Here is a 21,104-nt window from a genome sequence, read left to right as displayed (position 1 = left end):
AAATTTTGGAATCTCATTTTCACATAACATGGCCCTAGTCATCTCTTGAAGGCTTCTATTCCTTCTCTCAACCACCCCATTTTGTTGAGGGGTTCTAGGGCATGAAAAGTTATGAGCAATTCCAAAATCATCACAGAATTTTTCAAAGTCTTGGTTTTCAAATTCTTTTCCGTGATCACTTCTCAAATGGGCAACCTTTAAATCCTTTTCATTTTGAATTCTTTTGCAAAGGGTTGAAAAAGCATGAAACGCATCATTTTTATGAGCAAGAAAAAGTACCCAACTGAATCTAGAGTAATCATCCACCACCACTAGACCATAGTGTTTACCTCCTAAACTTTGAGTTCTGGTTAGACCAAAAAGATCAATGTGTAACATCTCTAATGGCCTCTTGGTTGCGATTCCATCTTTTGGTTTAAAAGAGGATTTTACTTGTTTGCCTAATTGGCAAGCATCACAAGTAAGATCCTTATCAAATTTGATATTTAGAATTTCTCTAACCAGATTTTTCTTAACTAGCTTAGAAATTTGATACATGCTAGCATGACCCAATTTTCTATGCCATAGCCATTTTTCAAATTCAAGAGAAGTAAAACATGTCACTTTTTGTTCTTTCAAGTCCTCAAGAGTCAATCCATACACATTATTGCACCTTTTAGCCTCAAACAAAATATCCCCAGATTTTTCACATACAACTAAGCACACAAACTTTCTAAAAATAACTTCATATCCTAGATCACACAATTGGCTTACACTAAGTAAATTATGTTTCAAACCATTTACAAGAAGAACATCATTTATATAAGATGAAAAGCTTTTACCAACTTTTCCAATGGCCATTATCTTTCCTTTACCATCATCACCGAAAGTGACAAATCCTCCATCATACTCATCAAGCTTTATGAAGAAGGTTGTCTTTCCGGTCATATACCTAGAGCATCCGCTGTCCATGTACCACATGTTGTCCTTCCTCTTGGATGCTAGGCATACCTACAAAATAAGCTTAAGTGACCTTAGGTATCCAAATTTTCTTGGATCCTTTTACGTTAAACCATCTCCTCTGTCCCAAACCATTATAGTCAAAAACAACTTTGCAAACTTTGTCACCAATCATTCTTTCACCAAAGAAGCATTGAATGGGAAAGTGTCCATTTCGATTACATATTCTACAAAACCTTGGAGTTGCTGTTTTGTTAAAGCTTGCTGGATTTTGAAACCTTGTATCATTAGAAGATGAAGCAATATTTTCAAAATAAAGTTTCTCAACAGATTTAAAGAAACCCAAGCCAGCTTTATCATAAAGAGGTTTTTGACTAGCCAAGATTTGATTTAGATTTTCAGAACTTTGAGTGAACTTGGCTAAGTCTTTTTTAAGCCTTTTGACCTCTTTAAGAAACTCTTCATTTTCTTTAAAACAATTTACATATGCAACAATAGAATGATCACTTTCACAGCTCTTAAGTTGGGCTTTCAGCTGCTTGTTTTCTTCAACAAGTTCAACAGCAGTTTCAACCTCCCTTAACTTATCTTTGAGAAACCCATTTTTTGCTTTAAGAATGGTGATTTGTTGTTCAAGATCTTGGTTATCAAGTAGGAAGCATCTAATTTTTTTAGAAAGGTGGTCTATCATAAGATGAAGAGCTTCAGTGTCAGGGTTATGAATGACTACCTGTTCAACATGGTCTGCCATAAGACATGGTTGAGACTTGGTTTCGGATTCTTCATCATCTTCTGAATCATTTTCCAAGTCCTCCCAAGAAGCCATCAGACCTTTCTTCTTTCCCTTCTTTGGCTTCTCTTCTTTCTTCAACTTAGGGCAATCTGATTTGAAATGCCCAGTTTCTTTGCAGTTGTAACATATCACCTTGCTGAGATCTTTTCTTTGTTTCCTAGAGCTGCTTCCCTTGCTTCTCTCCTTGAACTTCACCATTTTCCTGAATTTTTTGGCAAACAACACAAATTCATTTTCAGAGGAGTTATCACTGGATTCATCATCAAGGGGGTTAGTAATAGATGTAAAAGCAATTCCTTTCTTTTTTGAATCTTTTTTCAAATAAGTGTTTTCAAAAGCAAGTAAGTTTCCTCTCAAGTCATCATATGTCATGGAATCTAGACCACTACTCTCAGATATGATTAATGCTTTTGTTTCCCACTCTTTTGTAAGACATCTTAGAACTCTCCTCACAAGCACAGAATCAGGATACTTTATTCCCATAGCATCCAAGCCAACAATGATAATGTTGAATATTTCGAACATTTCATCTATTGATTCTTCTTCCTTCATTGAGAACATTTCATATTCTCTGTTCAGCATGTCTATCCTGGTCTTCTTCACTATGGTGGTTCCTTCATGAGTGATTTGAAGTTTGTCCCAGATTTTCTTTGCCGTTGTGCATCGTGATACCCGTCGGTACTCCTCGAAGCTGATAGCACAGTTGATCAAGTTGATAGTCTTGGCATTGAACTCCACCTTCTTTCTGTCTTCTTCGGTCCAGCTTGTTTCGGGTTGAAGAGAGACGACTCCTTCAGCACTTATGGTGGTTGAAAATTGAGGACCCTCCAAGATAATCTTCCAGAGTCTATAGTCTACTGCTTGTACAAAGATCTTCATTCTCTCCTTCCAATAGGTATAGTTTTTCCCATTGAAAAGAGGAGGTCTGTTGCTTGACTGTCCTTCTGTCAGGTTGTAAGACACCAGATTTGAGCCACTATTTTCTGCCATCTGGATCTTTTCTCCAAGCTGCAAAACTTGACCTGTTTGATACCAAGCTCTAATACCAATTGATGGTTTTCAGTGGCTAAGAGAAGGGGAGGTTGAATCTTAGCCTCCTTTTTTTTGCTTATTAAAACTTGCTGGTCCTTGAAATAACTTCTGGAGATTTTTTTATTTTTGTCTCGTACCCAGCCATGAGACTTTTATTTTTATCTCGTCACCCGGCACGAGATATTTTTCGGTTTTATCTCCTATACAGCAGAAACAGAAATGGAGTAGAAGAAAGAGAGAGAATCACACCAAGATATATCCTGGTTCAGCTGCCAAGTGCAATGCAGCTTACATCCAGTCTCCATCACAACAATGATGGAATTTCACTATAATCATCCTTGATTACAAACACCAATTCTCCCTAGGAACTACCCTTCATATCCGGGACAAGTCCAGAATCTAAACCCCAATCCTGAACTTGACTTGGTCACTACCAAGCTTTCAACTGCTAAGTGCTAACCCAACTTGCAAGGGGATTCCCACAGAATCATGAAATACAACATAGATATACAAAGGACCTCTAAGGACATCTATGGCTTTTTCTTTTAATTTTGCACTCTCTGCCTTTTTCTGCTCTATGGTTTTTTCTTACAAACCTCACTATTTGCCTTTTTCTATGAGACTCAAGACAGACAAAATTAAACAGAAAAATACAAAACAGAAAATATTGAAGGAGAAGAACTTCTATTAGCTTGGGGAGCTATAGAAACTCTGTGCTCACTCTTTTCCTTGTTTCAAACCCTGGCTGTTCTCCCTTATATATATAGGGGGAAGCCTCCACGGTTAAAACCAAATGAACCAAGCCAAACTTCTTCTTCTTCATGCAAACCGATTCGGCCAAAGAGATAAGAGAGATAACCAAATGCTAGAACCAACATGCAAATACCTCTGAGTCTTCTATTTATACCAAGCTTCATAAATCTGAGCCATCTAACTTGACTTGCACTCCAAGAAGGACTCCTAGCCCTTGATGCTTTTTGATGTATGACAGCTCCTCTTGCTCCACTTTTGCTTCCTTCCTCACGTAGCCACCCTAGCTACCTTCTGTGATGAGTGAACACAAAAGCAGAGACGAGCCATCCCTCTGAGATCTTCTTCCTCCGACCGAAATCTTCTTCATCCATTTTTGGTATAGAGAAGATGAGATCTCTTCACCAAATCTTATCATTTGTGATGAAAAATCTCAGCCACAACATACTTTTTGTTTTCTTTTTCTTGCCATCATTACAATGGTCTTGTTGCTTGCTTCTTTTTCTCTACGGTAGCTTGCCATAGCTTTCATGGTTTCCTCTGTGATATGACCGAATAGAGAAGAGAGATGAGAGAGAAGAGAGAGTTGAAAGAAAAGTAATCAAGTGAATTTAAACAAATTAATTAAAGATGAGTTACTTTTTCTTCCCTTTTGTTGAGTAGCGTGTAGCATTGATGATCACAATCAAATCAATTTCTCTCTCATGATTCCAATACATTAATGATAATTGAATTAAATTTGGAATCCATCACATAAGAGAGATCCGTTGGAAGCAAGAAGCTTTTGCTCTCTCTTTTTTCTTCATTTCGGACCAAGCAAGCTAGTGTCTAGCAAAAAGTAATTTGGGCTAATAATAATAATCCAATCTGGCCCAACATTATAGTAATAATTCAGCCACTCATCATATATACTTGCATCAAGGCTGATGGAATAACCAATTGGGCTTATGTCATAATTTCTGGCCCATATAACATAACCATGATTTCAGCCACCATAATCACAACAATTTAATACCAAGGCTGAATATATTTTTGATATAATTTGGGCTTATATATTTTTCTTTTCTTTTCGGCCCAATTGCAGAAACCTGCATAGCAAAATTATTTTAATCAACATATATGAATTGAAATCAAATTAGTAATTTTGCAATTAATCATATTAATAATGTTTGATCATCACTAATTTAATTTGGAGTTTTCCAAACTCATCAAATAGCTAGAAATATATTTTATGTTATTATTAATATTAAATATATGTATTATTATTAATGTTAAATATAATATATTATAATATATTTTATATATTTTATTTATTACGTTAATCATGAAATATATTAAATCATTTTTCTGGTGATTTCCATCAAAATTTTATGACTTTAGATATTTATTTTAGTTTAGAGGTTATTTTTAATAAAATTTTAGATATTCTTCTAGTATGTAATTTAAGATGTGCATTTAAATATTAATATGTGCTAGAAATAAAAATGAATTCTCTAGTTGATCCGTTTTTAAAATTATATATATATGCATAACTATTAAAATATTAATGACATATTTAATTGTATTGTTTGTTTTACCAATGAAAACAGATTGAGTAATTATGTTAGATACTTTAAGTTAAGTTAAAAATATCAAAAATAAAAAATAATTCATTCATTTTTTAAGAAAAAAAAGAGAATAGATGATGAATAAAATTTTACTTCAAATTCTTTAAATAATATTTAAAATATTATTTAAATTGACCTCTTCTTATAAAATTTCTAGTTCCGTCACTAATTTCTTCTCATCTTCCGTGAACCTATCCAGCTATCCGTCTTTTCATGTGGTTTGTCGTTCTCTCCTAAAATATGGGATATGTGGCAATTTATATTGCATATTGAGAGTCGCAGAACAACATTGATGAACCAATGGTGATTTTGAAATCCAAGCTACTTATCAACCAGGCCACTGTTAGTGTTCGCACTTGTTTGTTTGCTTGTATTATACTTTAACAAAAAAACAGTATTTTCTAAATATGTTTTTAGCTCGGGGTCCGATCCTTTATTATTGTAGGAGGCATATTTTGCTTTTAACCCCTTTTTTATATTGAATTTTTTAGCTAAATGATTAAGAACCTTTTAAATTAAATTCGTTGAAGACACTATTTTCTTTTAAGAGGTGTATGATTCGTGAAAAGTTTTTAAATTTCTGAAAATCTTACATTGTAAAATCATTCTCACATAAAGATTTTAGTATGAAAATTCTCAAAAATATAAAAATATTCTTCTAACCAGTAACCACACATCCTCTTAGTGCCTCCTACACCATATAGTTAAAAAACAGTTGTAGTAGAAAACACTGAAATGTGCATAAATAAATTGAATGGGGTGAAAATTTCTTCCGAGATTGATGGAAATTAGGCACTTTAGCTGTGAGAAAAACTTTTAAGTTCAAAATACATCAAAGAGTGTTGTACGGACAAAAAATTAAATGAAATTTTGTTTACAAACTGTAAAAATGATATAAATTATCCATATAAAATTATTTTTATTTTATTATATAAATTTCGACATACTAAGATGCATTTACCGTGGATTGATATCGCTAATTGTGAGCTGATTAATTGATGATGGTATTTCATGGTTACTTGATGAAGTGTCATCAACAATCACATCTCTCTCAATAAAAAACTCCGGCTTCTTTGGTTGAGGCAATGGCCATTCACTACTCAGCATCATAAGCACATCCGACATACTTGGCCGGTCTTCTGGATTTCGTTGAACACATAATAAACCCACATGAATTGATCTTATCACTTCTTCTGGTGAAGAATCAATTGAGTCTCTGAAGGTTGCATTCACCATTTCTAAGCACTTGTCTTCAACGAAAAGTTTCCACGCCTGTATATATTTAGCTATTAGTTGATGCATTAACTTCAATCGACTAACTATGTGGTATGAATAGATGATGTTATTTAGTTGTTGAGAATTGTGAATAAACATCGAGGGAATTGAAAACAAACAATTATACTTACATGACCAAGAAGATTAAAGTGGTGATTGATATGGGTGAATCCTCTATTTCTCTTTCCACTGACTATTTCTAGTATCAGTACACCAAAGCTATAGATATCGGATTTGGTTGAGTATAGTCCATCAACTATGTATTCGGGTGATAAATAACCGCTGTAGATATCATCAAATAAACATATATAATTTAAAATCAAGGGATATTATTATACTATTTATTTTCTAGCATTATCTCATATAATCAACAACTTACTAAGTTCCGGCCACATGTCTTGTGTTTGCTTCGTTTTCATTTCCTACAAAACTTCTTGCCAGTCCAAAGTCCGAGATTTTGGGATTCAATTTATTATCTAATAGAATATTTCCTGCCTTGAGATCTCTATAAACAATTCTATGCCTTGAATTTTGATGAAAATAAAGAAGACCTTTAACGATTCTATTTATTATAAGAAAACGAATAGGCCAGTTTAATAATTTTCCTCTTTCATGATCTATATATAAAAAAGATACGAGAAATGATGAGTTGGCTCATACTAATATTCTAAAAGAAATTTTGAAGCATAGTTGAGAGACAACCAACAATGATTAGCCAAATTTTGGAATTTAATTACTTTTTGTAGATATATAGCTTTTAAATTTCTTAATCAATAATTGTTGCTAAAGATAGAAAGGGCCAGAAATGTTCTAGGAGTAGTCATGGAAAATATTGTGACAGGAAAATATATCTAATTACGTACTCAAACTAGACCATGCATAATCACTATCAAATAAAATGATGAGCATGGTTCCCCGAGAAACAAACCGAATATGAAGAAATCCAAGCTTTTGTTGTGCATAAATTCATAAACCAATAATATTTCTTCTGCTTGAATACAAAACCCTAATAGCTTCACTAAATTTCTGTGTTGAAGTTTGGCAATATGCATAGCTTCATTTTTAAACTCTTGAAGTCCTTGACTTGAATTTTGTGAAAGTCTCTTTACAGCAATTTCTTGTCCATCTTTTAAGATACCCTAAAAATTATAAACATTTATAGATTGTAAAATCTTCATATATATTTAATTACACACAAGTAATTTCCTAAAAACTACACTTCTAAAACGGTTACATGGATACAATAAACATTGCCTAATTTTCTTGTTGCCCAAGTTATCTGATCTATATTATTTGTGGCTCGTTGGAGAAAAGATACATATCAAAGTTTAGTAGTTGAAGTCTCAATTAGTAGTTCATGCTATGCATATATTGTGTTTTGATGACATATTTAATTTCACCGTAATAAAAATTATTTTTAGTAGTAAATTTTAAGTGACAATAATTTAGTGGTCACTATATGTCTTATTTAACTTATATTTTTGTAGTAATTATAGATTTATCATTATTACTATGTGTTATTATAATAATTATATATTTTACACTATTAAAAAGGTATTTATTGGCTCAATTTTGTCAATGAATTATAGTTCAAATGTCATAGTCTCTCCATATTCAATTAAGAGGTTGCGGGTTCGAGTCTCCTATCTTTGGTAAAAAAAAAAAAAAAGGTATTTACTGGTAATTATATAATTATTGTTAAAACCTTTTAGCAATAAACTATAAGACAACTAATATCTAAATACTGGTAAATATATTAGTGATTATTTTTATTATCGCTAAAAACAAAACAAATGGTTGCTAAAATTAAATTTCAAGTAATAGTGTTTGCTTCTTCTACCTAGATAACCTATTGGCTATACATAAGGCTTGCTGGTTTATCACAAAAGCTAAGCTCCATTGTTGACAGATATGGTACAAAAGCAATTGTTGAAAGAGTGAGACAAGTCACAAATAAAAGGCTAAGAATTTTCAAATAATTAAAGATACGTATATCGGTTATAAAGATTTGCACCCATTATAAACACTAATATGAGGCAAAGTATTGAGCCCATCAAATTACGAATGATACTGGCAAACTATAACATCAACACATTATTCAATTAGTTTCAAGACGATTTCACTGACTGAATAAGATGGGGTGGATCTTTTTATTTATTTTTAATTATTTGATAAAGTGTAATTTTTTATTATTTAATATTTATTTTTACATATTTTTTATTTTATTTAAAAAATAAAAAATAAAAAATTATACTTTATTAAATAATTAAAAAAATTAAAAAGATCTATTTTCTCAAAGCGTAAAACTAATCAAGAATATTTTATATATGGATTCTAGGCTACGGGTGGCATTATTGTATTATATTTATCTTATATATTACCTTGTATACTGATCCAAAGCCACCTTTCCCGAGTATGTTTTCCGCAGAAAAATTATTGGTTGCAGAAATAATTGTGGACATATCAAACAACGGTAATTCTATTTCTTCGTCGAGGTGGTCACTGATTTTACCTGCAAAGTAAATAAAAATGAATTGAAATTGAAACGTAGAGCATGCTGTGTGTTCTCCACTAACACATTTTGCCATTGCATGTTAGTCAACCTCTTAAAGAAATAGACTCATTAAATTTTAATGTAAATATGGTATAATTATAATGTATTTGTAATAATTGATAAATTTTTTATTAATAATTAATTTTAATATATATCTAACACTGTTTTTTATATAGTATTGCTCCAATCACACAATCTAATAATTACTTACCGTTTTTTTGTAAGGTCCATCTATAGATGACGATGACGATGAAGATTAAAATTCCAAATGACAATACACAACTTATAATGATAATCTTTTTCTTCCGAATTCTGGAGTTAAGCGATTCATTCCTTTGATGAATAGCTTCTAAGAAATATGCAATTAAAAGAAAGAATGAAAATTTATAAGACAGTAAAGTTACAACAACAAATAATAATAATAATAATAAATTGAAAGCTAAAAGTTTGTAAATTTAAAACAAAAATGTTATTCGTATATTAAAATTAACTACTAAAATTAGTTATCATTGTATTTGTGTATAAATATATGTGTAATTTAATTTATTTTTAACGTGTATTTATATTTTAATATATATTTTATAATTCTAGTTGACTTTAGTGGCGTAACAAAGTCCAATCTAAAAAGACATAAGTACCTAGTTCCGTAGCAGCCATCCTTATATAAATATCTTGTAGCGATGGAGACAACTCTTTCATATCACTAAGATCTCCAAACCAAAGTATACACCCATGTTCTCCTTTATCTATGTTGGAAGCTGCATAAGCCGTACAAGAACAATTGTTGAAGCATAAAACCCTGCAATCTTTGTTACATGACTTAACACTTCTACTAGTTAGTTAGTGTAGTGAGCTTATGTGTATAGTGTTGGTTACAAAATTTATCAGTGACTTAGTTACTTTGTACAAGAGAGAAGAATTAGTTAGCAGTAGAGTAATTAGTGACTATATATATCAACAGTATTATTTTGTATGGATAGTTTTGCATTTCCATTTTTAAGTGGAATGGTGATTGAGATGTGAATAAGAAACACACTCTCTCTTCTCTGAGTTTCGTGAAGTCGCTCTTTCATCTTCCAAAACTCACCACTTTCACATTGTGCGGTGAGCGTGGATGGAAGGATTGAGAAACTTCAAAAGAAAATTGAATGCAACTTCGATTTCGTCTCCCTGTTGATTCAATTAACCTGCATGCAGTTTCAATTCCTTCTTCTTGCAAATTCAATTTCATCTTCTTCTTCTTCTTTCTTTCCTCTTCGATTTCATCTTCTACTCCGTTTCTTCTTCTTCTTTGTTTCTTCTTCCTTCTCCCTTGAACTCACACAATAGAGACTGATGAGAGCTACTTTGTTCTGCACAAAACTAATTCAGACAAATAGTGATCCGATCAGCGAGTTCTAGGGCGAAAATTCTACAAATCCATCAGTTCTTGAAATTTCTTTAAAATTGAATCCAGAGCAAGAAATTGAAGAAATGGCGTCAGATAACAATCCACCGTTCTCTTCTGTAGACATCCAGGCTCTTGCAAGTTTGGTTAACCAGATCAATCTTATGCAATCGAATGCAACAAGAACGCAATCAAATCCTGCATTGGATCCAGTGAGTCCCTATTTTCTGCATCCCGGAGAAAATTCAGGTTCTTCTTTACTTTCGACTCCTTTAGTAGGAAACAATTACCAAATTTGGGAGAAAGCTATGTGGAGAGCACTTACATCAAAGAATAAACTAGGATTTGTAGATGGATCAATTAAAAAACCTGAAAGAGGAACTGCATTGTTTGAAGCATGGGAACGATCTAACACATATGTGGTTTCTTTGATTAATCAATCTTTAAGCCCTGAGATAGCTAAGAGTGTAGTGTGGATAAATTCTGCTGAGGAATTGTGGAAAGAATTAAAGCATAGGTACTGTCACGGAGACATATATAGAATTGCAGAACTAGAGGAAGATCTATTTGCTACAAGACAAGGAGAGTTAACAATTACAGATTACTATACAAAATTGAAAGAGATTTGGGAAGAATTAGATAATTTGCGCCCGATCCCGATCTGTTCAAGATGTTCTGAAAACTGCACCTGTGAATTGAATATATTGAGAGGTTATAAGGAAGACTCAAGTGTTGTAAGACTCTTGCGTGGATTGAATGATCAATATTCTACTGTACGATCTCAAATCATGCTGATGAAACCATTGCCCAAGGTAGATGCAGTTTTTTCTGATTTGCTTCAGCAAGAAAGGCAGTTTAACATGAATGAAATGGTTGAAGGGAAGGCATTGATAACCAATGCAAGAACTGATGGTGGAATTATTAGAGGAAGGGGTAGAGGCAAAGGAGGTAGGGGAGGCCATGGCAATTATCACAAGACTGGAAGAGGTTCAAAGCAGTGCAGTTATTGTGGCAAAAATGGCCATCTAATAGACACATGCTATAAAAAGCATGGATTCCCTCCTCGTTTCAAGAATGGTGGTGCCTCTATCAACAATTTGGTTGCTGAAGAAAGTGATGATAACAGCAATCAGTCTCAAGAAGCATTCGGCAATTCTGAGCTTGGCTTTACTTTAGAGCAAAAGAAAGCATTATTAGCTCTCTTGAATCAGCAAGATGCACAACCAAAGCATAGCATAAATCAAATTGTTGCCACCACACTTCCGTCAAACCAAGGTATATCTTATATAATGTCAATGTCCATTTTCAGTCCAAAATCATGGGTCATTGACTCAGGTGCTACAAATCATGTTGCCTATTCAAAGTCATTTTTTCAGTGCCTATATCAAATAAAACCTGTTCTTATTAATATGCCTGATGGTACCAGTACAATAACCCAATATGCAGGAACCATAGTATTCTCGGACCAGTTTAAATTGTTTCATGTGTTTTTCATTCCAACATTCAAATTTAATCTAATATCTGTGTCTAAATTGACTGCCGATTCAAAATTAAAACTTACATTTGATGAATTTGGTTGTGAAATTCAGGAAAAGATTACCATGAAGACAATTGGTGTAGCTGAACAGAGAAGAGGCTTGTATGCTTTTGAAAACCTCACACCTGTTCAAGCTGTATCTTCATCTGTTCTTCCATCTACATCTGCATTGGCTATTGAGCCTACACAATCTGCATCTTCATCTGTTCTTTCATCTGCATCTGCACTAGCTGTTTAGCCTGCACAATTAGATAACTCTGAGCTCTGGCACCTCAGATTAAGACACATACCTCATGATAGGATTGTTGTAATGAAAAAAGAATACAATGACTTGAATTTTTCTGCTTGTAATAATCCTTGTGACTCATGTCACTATGCAAAACAAAAAAGATTACCATATGCAACTAGAGTTTCAAAGAGTGAAAATAAATTTGACATTGTCCATATGGACATTTGGGGACCTATAAATACAGCTTCAATTTCTGGTTACAAATATTTTTTAACTGTGGTTGACGACAAAAGTAGATTTACATGGTTGTATTTTATGAAATCAAAAGGAGAAGCCGCTGATTTGGTCAAAAATTATGTTAAAATGGTTGAAACTCAGTTTGGCATGGTAATTAAAAAGGTTAGAACAGACAATGGAAATGAATTTAAGCTACCAAATTTCTATGCATCTAAGGGTATAATACATCAAACTACCTGTGTTGAGACTCCTCAGCAAAATGGCATAGTAGAGAGGAAACATCAACACATTTTAGAAATTACAAGAGCATTGATGTTTCACTCAAACATGCCTAAAAGGTTCTGGAACTTTGCAGTAGGACATTCAGTGCATCTAATAAACAGAATTCCTAGTACTCTACTGCAAAACCAGTCACCCTACTACATTTTGAAACAAAAATTACCTGATATATCATACCTCAAGGTGTTTGGATGTCTCGGATATGCATCAACATTAACAGCACATAGAACAAAACTAGATCAAAGAGCTCACAAGTGTGTATACTTGGGGGTCAAAGATGGAGTTAAAGGACACATTCTTTACAATGTTAAGAGTAGAAACATTTTCATTTCTAGAAATGTTCAATTCTATGAAAATTTTTTTCCATTTGCATTACAGGAATTTTCAAGCAATGATAAAAATAATAGACAAATGCAAACTGTCCCAAAATTGCATCATGTATCTTTATTTGAGGATCCATTTCTAGATTTGGATGAACCTTCTTTTTCCCAAGGTTGGTTAGATACCATGCATCTATCATCTCATTTAGATTCTACCTCACATACTCAAACCAATTCTAATAACAATTTACATCCATCACCACATTGCCACACTAACTCAAACATGCATCCATATCCTGACATAGCATCACAACCTAGAAGACCCTTAAGAGAAAGAAGACGTCCCACATACCTCAATGATTATCACTGCAATAGCATGAATGCATCAGCAAATGATTTTTCTAACATTTCAGACAATTCATCGTGTTCTTCTCAAGAATTTTTTGAAAATTACACAAATATGTTACTAAACCAGGCAGATCAATTTTTTGACAAGTCTTCCATTCTTTTCTTTGAGTCTGAGTCCCCAGTTCCTCTCCTTCCTTTATCACTTGAGTCAATCACACAAAAATCCAACCAGGCCAAATACAAAGAACCAAAAACCTATGCTGAGGCAGTTTGTGATCCGAACTGGCAAGAAGCTATCAATGCAGAATTAATTGCTCTAAAGGAAAACCAGACTTGGACTCTTACCAAGCTTCCTCATGCTAAAAAGGCAGTAGGGTGCAAATGGGTGTTCAGGTTGAAATTAAATCCTGATGGATCTGTGGAGAGATACAAGGCAAGACTGGTAGCTCAAGGCTTCACCCAAACAGCAGGGGTGGATTACTTTGAAACCTACAGTCCCGTGGTAAAAATGAGCACACTGAGGATAATTTTGTCAATAGCAGCCGTAAAGAATTGGTTTGTACACCAATTAGATGTCAACACTGCATTTTTACATGGAGATTTAGCTGAAGAAGTATACATGCGACCCCCTCCAGGTTTAATATTGCCTTCACCAGACTTATTTTGTAGATTAGACAGATCCTTGTATGGTTTGAAGCAGGCCAGTAGACAATGGAACACCAAATTATCAACCACTTTGATCGATTTTGGCTACACTCAATCTCGAAATGATTATAGTCTCTTCACAAAATGTCATGGTTAAAGATTACTCTATTTGACCAATATTCGACCTGATATTGGATATGCAGTAGGAAAATTAAGCCAATTCTTAGATTGTGCTACTGACAAACACTTTGAAGCAGCCATCAGAGTATTAAGATACCTCAAGGCCAAACCTACCCTGGGTCTAATGTTCTCATCCCAAACTGACTTAGAACCAACTGGTTTTTCAGACAGTGATTGGGGAGCCTGCTCAGACACAAGAAGATCAATTTCAGGGTACTGCTTCTTCATAGAAACTTCTATTGTATCCTGGAAAAGCAAGAAACAAAACACAGTGGCCAGTTCTTCATGTGAGGCAGAATATAGGGCCCTTGCAATGGCCACCAGAGAAGCGCAGTGGATCACCAATATACTTGGAGACTTGAAGATTGAATTGAGTAAGCCAATTGCAATATATTGTGATAGTCAATCGGCCTTGCATGTTGCAGCCAATCCAGTTTTCCATGAAAGAACTAAGCATATAGAGATGGATTGTCATGTTGTTCGAGACAAATGGCAAGAACAAGTGACAAAATTGCTTCCTGTTTCAACTGTTAATCAAACTGCAGATATATTGACTAAAGCCTTAACTCCAAAGATGTTTCAAGACTGTCATGACAAGCTCAGAATGATAGATGTAACTGATTTTGGCTTGAGAGGGGGTGTTACATGACTTAACACTTCTACTAGTTAGTTAGTGTAATGAGCTTATGTGTATAGTGTTGGTTACAAAACTTATCAGTGACTTAGTTACTTGTAGAGTAATTAGTGACTATATATATCAACAGTATTATTTTGTATGGATAGTTTTGCATTCCCATTTTTAAGTGGAATGGTGATTGAGATGTGAATAAGAAACACACTCTCCCTTCTCTGAGTTTCGTGAAGTCGCTCTTTCATCTTCCAGAACTCACCACTTTCACAATCTTCGAGGCTAATACTTCTATTATACCATGATTTTTCCGTGTCAGGTATTTTCAAGCCCGAAAGCTTCAGAAACCCATCTCCACGGCAATTCAACGAAGTTCTCCTAACACAATCGCTAGATGAATCTTGCTTATTACTCAGCACAAACCCATCCAAGCAGCTACATATAGGATTTCTATTGATATTACAACTAGAATAAGACCCGCACGTTGCGTAGTTGTCGCAAGTATCTCCACGCTTTGACATAATGGTGATCCAAGATGATTTCTCGCTACTCCACGTCGTGCGCCGAATGATTCCATCAGATTGTAACATCAATTTGTGAGGGGCTACACTATTGATAAGCTCATACATACCATATTGCTCTTCCTCATTAAAAACATAGCTATATTTAACTATAGAGTTTGTTGTAACTGCCGCCTGTCCTATTAACTGAACGCCGTTCCATGATCCGAAGCGAAAGACTTTGGTTGAACCATCTCTCATCATTGTCTGTGGACATCCATCTATATCAAATCGTAAACTATATCTACCTGGAGATGGATCGCTGGAGTTGCTCCATGATGTTATGGACCATTTTATACCAGTAACCAAATTTCTTCCTAGTTTTATTCCAGGTAGGATTATATCACTTGGATAATCGAAACTCTGCCACACAAAATCTCTAGAGTCGTCATCACCTTTGCTTCTCTCGTGCACAACAAGATTTCCTGAATTCAAAAGCTTTGCAATTGGATCCCCTGTTGCTGTTGTGGTTGTATTAGAGGACCAGACGACCATGTCGTTGCTACGATCAAGAAGAACTAAGATTCCAGTGTCGTTAACCTTCAAAACTCCTGATGAATCAGTTAAGGGTTTGTTTCTGTTGGCAACCCATACTACTGTTTCCTTTGGGACTTTGTTATACCAAATTCCAACATAACGGTTCTTAGAAGTTCCAGGACTGAAAAATCCTAGTGCGAAGGTTTCATCAGCTGAAACTATGGTCTCACCATTATCGCTAAGAAATTGCACTCTATCAATAGTGTCTCTTGCATTAGAGATTGCTATATTGTTTACGAGAGAAAGACACAGTAGCAGCAGTGTTAAGCTTTCCATATGTTCTTTTTCACTGTCTTTGTTGATTGCAACTTGAATACCTGAAAACAATTTATTTGTTTGAGCTTTGTAAACTTTTAAGTGTTAAATTGTTATCCAGTTTCTACACTTTCTCAATCTTAAATTAGTTAGGTTCTTATGTTTTAAATTTTATAATCAAATTGCTATTTTGTAAGTAAATTTGTAATTAAATTATAAGAAATACTAATTTATTATTTTTAGTCATTATTTACTCATCAACTAACTCAATTCTTTTAGTCTAGTTTCGTCTAGTAATTCACCCCCACCCCAATTGATTTAAGCAATGAATGATGTGATTATATGCTATAATTTAACTTCAAATTTCATTGGCTTCACGTTTCATTATACTATCTATCGAGTTAATGATGAGGATAATAAGATAAAATTGATACTATTATTGTGATTCACACACTACTCTCCGCTAATAATATGATGAATCCTAAGTAAAGTAACTTATCACAAGATCACATATATATATTAAGATTTTGATGTGAAAGGATGAACTAATTAAATAGTCCAATGATAGGATAACTTACATCATTATTAATTTTAAATATTTTTAATAATTCTTATAGATGGTGAAGTAAAAAGAGGAAGAAGAAGAAAGAAAAAGAAATAAAGGAACAGAAAGAAAAAAGAAAGAAAGAAACATAGAGTAAAAGCAGAAATTTTATTACTTAAGTTGAAATACATACATTTTACCATTTAAACACAATTTTTTTTGTTTAAAATAAAAACTTTTTTAGAAAAAAAAATACAAGAAAAAACACACAATTTTTTTACCTAAACACAAAATTTTTTACCTAAAGAAGAGGAAGATAGAAGGACAAAAAAAAGGAAAGAAAGGAAGAATTTTATAACCTAATGTAACATCCCAAAATTTGAGGGAATCTAACTCTAGTTAAATTAGAGTTAATTTCATTTAACTAGGATAATTATTTTATTCAGTAAGAATAATTAAGCTCAATGTACTATAATTCGAGCCTAATTACTTTTTTATGCGTATGGTTGATTTTGATTTTGATTTTGCTCACGAACACATGATTTTAAACTCATTATTAATTACGCATATTCTGTTTTATTTTAATATTTATAAATAATTATGTTTTTTGTGTTTTTGTTGAGTGTGTAATAGTGACTTAGTGTTGAATAAAATAAATCAACTTGTATCCATTTTTATATTAGAATTATCATAAATGATCATGAGATAAGCAAGTTATTAAGTTGAATAAAAGAACAAGAAATTAAAAAATTTCACATATTGTCAAGTTGTTAAAAGATTGGAGAATTTACAACTCATAGGATATTTTCTACAAAATCAAAAGGATTCAAGAAAATGATAAGTTGCACTCATCATCTCCATATACTAAAAGAATCATATGAATTAAAAATTTCAAGTTGATTATTAAACTTGAAATTTTTGAAGCAAATTTAAAGAAGAAAGTTGACTAGTCAAAATTTCTACTAATTTTTTGAATTATTATAACTAGTGCTTAGTTGTTATAAAAATTATTGTTTTATTATGAAACATTGCCTATATAAAGGCTTAAATCCCATGTACTTTAATTATCTCTCGATATGAATAAAAATGTATTGAGTTATTAGAAATTCTCTTTTACTTTGTGAGTGTGTTGTTGGTGAGTTTGAGATTCGAAAAGATGATAGTGTCATTTATGTGAGTGATCCTGGAACCAATAAATTGTGGGTATTATACTTATATTTGGTATCAGAGATGGTTAATCCAGTACTAAGTGTTTGATATAATTTGTGAGGTGTGAGAGAGTTCTCACATAGTTTTTTGTTCATAGAGTCAGTATGGCCAACAATTTTAATGTTGTGTGATCCGATTCCAAATTAGATGAAAAACTTGATTACAGTTATTGGGAGACTTTGATGTCTACCCATTCGAAGGCTCAGAACCTATAAAATTTTACTGAACCGAATTTGTAAGAAGGAGCAGATGCTGCCCAAGAGAGGAGAGATCAATTAGACGCTATCTCAAATTCATCAACGTGTAGATTATATGGTGTTTGGAAAAATAGCAAACACCAAAAATATAAAAGAAGTATGAAACACATTGAAGCTATCATACAAAGGCGCAGATAAAGCCCAAAAAGCAAAGCTACGGTCTTTGCGAAGAGAATATAAATGGCACGACATGTCTAGCTCAGAAACTGTTGAGCAATATTTTACTCGTGTTACAGATCTTGTTAATAAGATGAGAGTCTATAGAGAAGGTATGTCTGATAGCAAAGTGGTAGAGAAAATTCTTCACATCATGCCGACAAAGTATGACCATATGGTAACTACAATTCTAGAATTCCACGATGTGGATACTATGACAATTGTAGAGTTACAAAAAATCATGGAAAGGCACATCAGCAGAATATTAAAGAAGTCAGAAAAATCAATTGAAAAGTCCTGAAAAGCCAGGTGAATTTAAACAATTTGCAGAATCAAGTTGTACACAAGAAGGATGAGGTCAGTTTCAATTTTCAAAGTAAAGGCAGATCTAGAGAAAATTTCAGAGGAAGAGGTCGCATAAATTATAATCAAGGAAGTTATAATAATTTTACATCGCCTAATCAAGGATGAAGTGGAACAAATTTCAGGCCTGTCAACCGAGGAAGAAGTCGAGGCAATTTTTATCATGAAAGATCCAATTTCAATTGCTTTCATTGTGAAAATATGGACGCAAAGCATCAGATTGCCGATTTAAAATGATGAATAACAATCAAGCACACGTTACAGAAAATCAGCAAGAAAATACTGATGATAATTCGAGTACTCAAACTTTATTTTTTACAAGTAATTTATGTGCTGAAGATGAAAATATATGATACTTGGATAATACTTGTAGTAATCATATGTTTAGTAGAAAAGAATTATTTTTTTCACTAGAAGATAATTTAGACAAATACTAATTAGATTGAAGGATGGTTCTCTAAGTTATATTTTTGATGTTTTCTATATTCCTGAACTTGATTATAATTTACTAAGCATGGAATAGTTAGCTGAGAAGGATATAAGATGATAACTATTTATCGTGGATATTGCACTGTATTTGACAACAATAAAAGATTCATAGATAAAACAAAGATGACTTCAAATAAAATATTTCCATTAAAAATGTTAATCCCTCTTGCATGAATTATGTGATACTTGATGATAGTTGACTGTGACATATGCGGTTTGGATATTTTTATTTTTCTGGCCAAACTACTTGTCAAAAAAAGGACTTGTTTTTGGTTTACCACAGGTACATATTCTTAATTGTGTTTGTAAGATTTGCTAACGAAAAAGAAGCACAGAGATCTATTTCCTATAGAAAAGTCATGGAGAGCCAGAAAATTACTTGAAATAGTGCATTTAGATTTTTGTTCTATTGAAGTTCTAAGTAATGGTAACAGATATTTTATCTCTATTATTGATGATTTTAGTAGATATACATAAGTATTTTATGCAGAAATAAAAAATATGTAGTACCTTCAAGACATTCAAAGTATTTGTCAAAAAATAAAGTGATTGTAAAATCAAAATTCTCAAAACAAACAGAGAGACAAAATATCTTACATGTTCAGATTACTTTAAATAACATGGAATTCAACATTAATTAACAACTAGATATACTCCTCAACAAAATAAAATTTCTAAAAGAAAGAATAGAATCATCATAGATATAGTCAGATGCATGCTCAAGTAAAAACAAATGCCTAAAACTTTGGGCAGAAGCAATCGCAATAGCAATTCATATTTTAAATATGTGTCCAACAAAGAGTGTTCGTAATAAAACTCCAGAAGAAGCTTAGAGTGGAAAGAGCTATTCCATTCATCATTCCAGGATCTTTGGTTGTATTGCTTATGCCCATGTTCCACATCAATTAAGGAAGAAGTTAGATAACAAATGCGAGAAGTGTATCTTTATCGACTATAGCAGAGATTCAAAAGCATACAAGTTATATAATCTAGAATCAAATAAGGTGATTATCAGCAGATATGTGACGTTTAACAAAAAAGACATGTGAAACTGAAATACAAAGACAGAAAAGCAACCAATTGTAATTCCAAATACGTGTGATGAAGAAGAAGAAAGGTAATCTGATATAACTGAATAACCAGAATCATCTAAAAGACCTCAAAGAAAATAGAGACTACCTATTAGATTGGCAGATTATGAAGTTGGCAATGACAACCATCCGTGTAATAAAAAAAATAATAAATTTAACTCTATTTTCATATTGTGAGCAAAAATAAAAAAGATATTGCTGTTTATACTTTTGTGTTTGTCTAGCTAGAGATTGCAATTCTCCTAATTCTGTTTGGTAAATCTTTGGGTTTTGATAGAAGGGATTAAAGCTGACAGGACTAAGGTTAAGAATTATGTGTACAAGTCTAAGAAAACTTAAAGCCCTTTGGAATTAATAAAGATATGTGATTTTCGCGATAACTAAAATAAACTTGGTAATTAATTGTTTGCTTCCCAAAATCAAACTTGATACGAAGTATAACATGTACACATACATGCATTCATCCATTATAAATTTGATAAAATTTTAAAGATTAATGGAATAAGTAAAGATATTTAAAAAATAAGCAAAACTACCTTACCTTTTATATACTACAGATTAAAATATTGTCCTTTTTTGGTGTCTTAATATTGTCTACTAATTACTATGAATCATCTGAAAAAGTAATGATTATGCTAATAAAGTGAAATGTAAACGAAGACAAATAATCATCACTAATTCAATTAATAGAATATACATAAAATAAAGGGGTAAGTATGGTTTTGGTCCCTAAAATTTTCAGCCAAAATCGAATTCGTTCCTCTTCTAATTTTGGATTTAGAATCGTCCTTAACGTTTTTTTTCGTATTAAAATCGTTCTTTTTATTTTTTTTGGACAAAAATACTCTCACCACTACCAACACAATTACCTCCTCCACCACCACCACCACCAACACCAACATC

At 32.8% G+C, this 21,104-nt stretch overlaps 2 protein-coding genes across 2 annotated transcripts; one reads left to right on the top strand and one right to left on the bottom strand.

Annotated features, from left to right (window-relative positions):
• On the bottom strand, nt 6,079-17,190 carry LOC107610649 (G-type lectin S-receptor-like serine/threonine-protein kinase At4g27290). Its single transcript, XM_021108154.1, has 10 exons — nt 17,173-17,190; nt 16,938-16,995; nt 14,875-16,043; nt 14,178-14,358; nt 9,589-9,708; nt 8,778-8,908; nt 7,325-7,535; nt 6,776-7,013; nt 6,528-6,678; nt 6,079-6,393 (listed from the first exon to the last, which is right to left on the bottom strand). The coding sequence occupies exons 1-10, from the start codon at nt 17,188-17,190 to the stop codon at nt 6,079-6,081; spliced, it is 2,592 nt and encodes an 863-aa protein (XP_020963813.1).
• LOC107613047 lies at nt 10,974-12,000 on the top strand. Its single transcript, XM_016314881.2, has 2 exons — nt 10,974-11,612; nt 11,927-12,000. The coding sequence occupies exons 1-2, from the start codon at nt 11,126-11,128 to the stop codon at nt 11,959-11,961; spliced, it is 522 nt and encodes a 173-aa protein (XP_016170367.1). The 5' UTR covers nt 10,974-11,125; the 3' UTR covers nt 11,962-12,000.

This window comes from Arachis ipaensis, chromosome B08, assembly GCF_000816755.2.
Source record: "Arachis ipaensis cultivar K30076 chromosome B08, Araip1.1, whole genome shotgun sequence".
Lineage (NCBI taxonomy): Eukaryota > Viridiplantae > Streptophyta > Magnoliopsida > Fabales > Fabaceae > Arachis > Arachis ipaensis.
Note: the sequence above shows the minus strand (reverse complement) of the source record. Positions and strands in the feature narration are given on the sequence as shown.

What these genes read in the sequence shown, in the direction of transcription:
- LOC107610649 (XM_021108154.1), bottom strand. An exon ending in TCTATCTTCCTCTTCTTTAG is followed by an intron (nt 16,044 to 16,937) that starts GTAAAAAATTTT and finishes CTAATGCAAGAG; the next exon opens with ACACTATTGATAGAGTGCAA. An exon ending in AGACATGTGGCCGGAACTTA is followed by an intron (nt 6,679 to 6,775) that starts GTAAGTTGTTGA and finishes TGATATCTACAG; the next exon opens with CGGTTATTTATCACCCGAAT.
- LOC107613047 (XM_016314881.2), top strand. Translation starts at nt 11,126, where the DNA reads ATGCTGATGAAACCATTGCCCAAGGTAGATGCAGTTTTTTCTGATTTG. An exon ending in CACACTTCCGTCAAACCAAG is followed by an intron (nt 11,613 to 11,926) that starts GTATATCTTATA and finishes TGTGAAATTCAG; the next exon opens with GAAAAGATTACCATGAAGAC.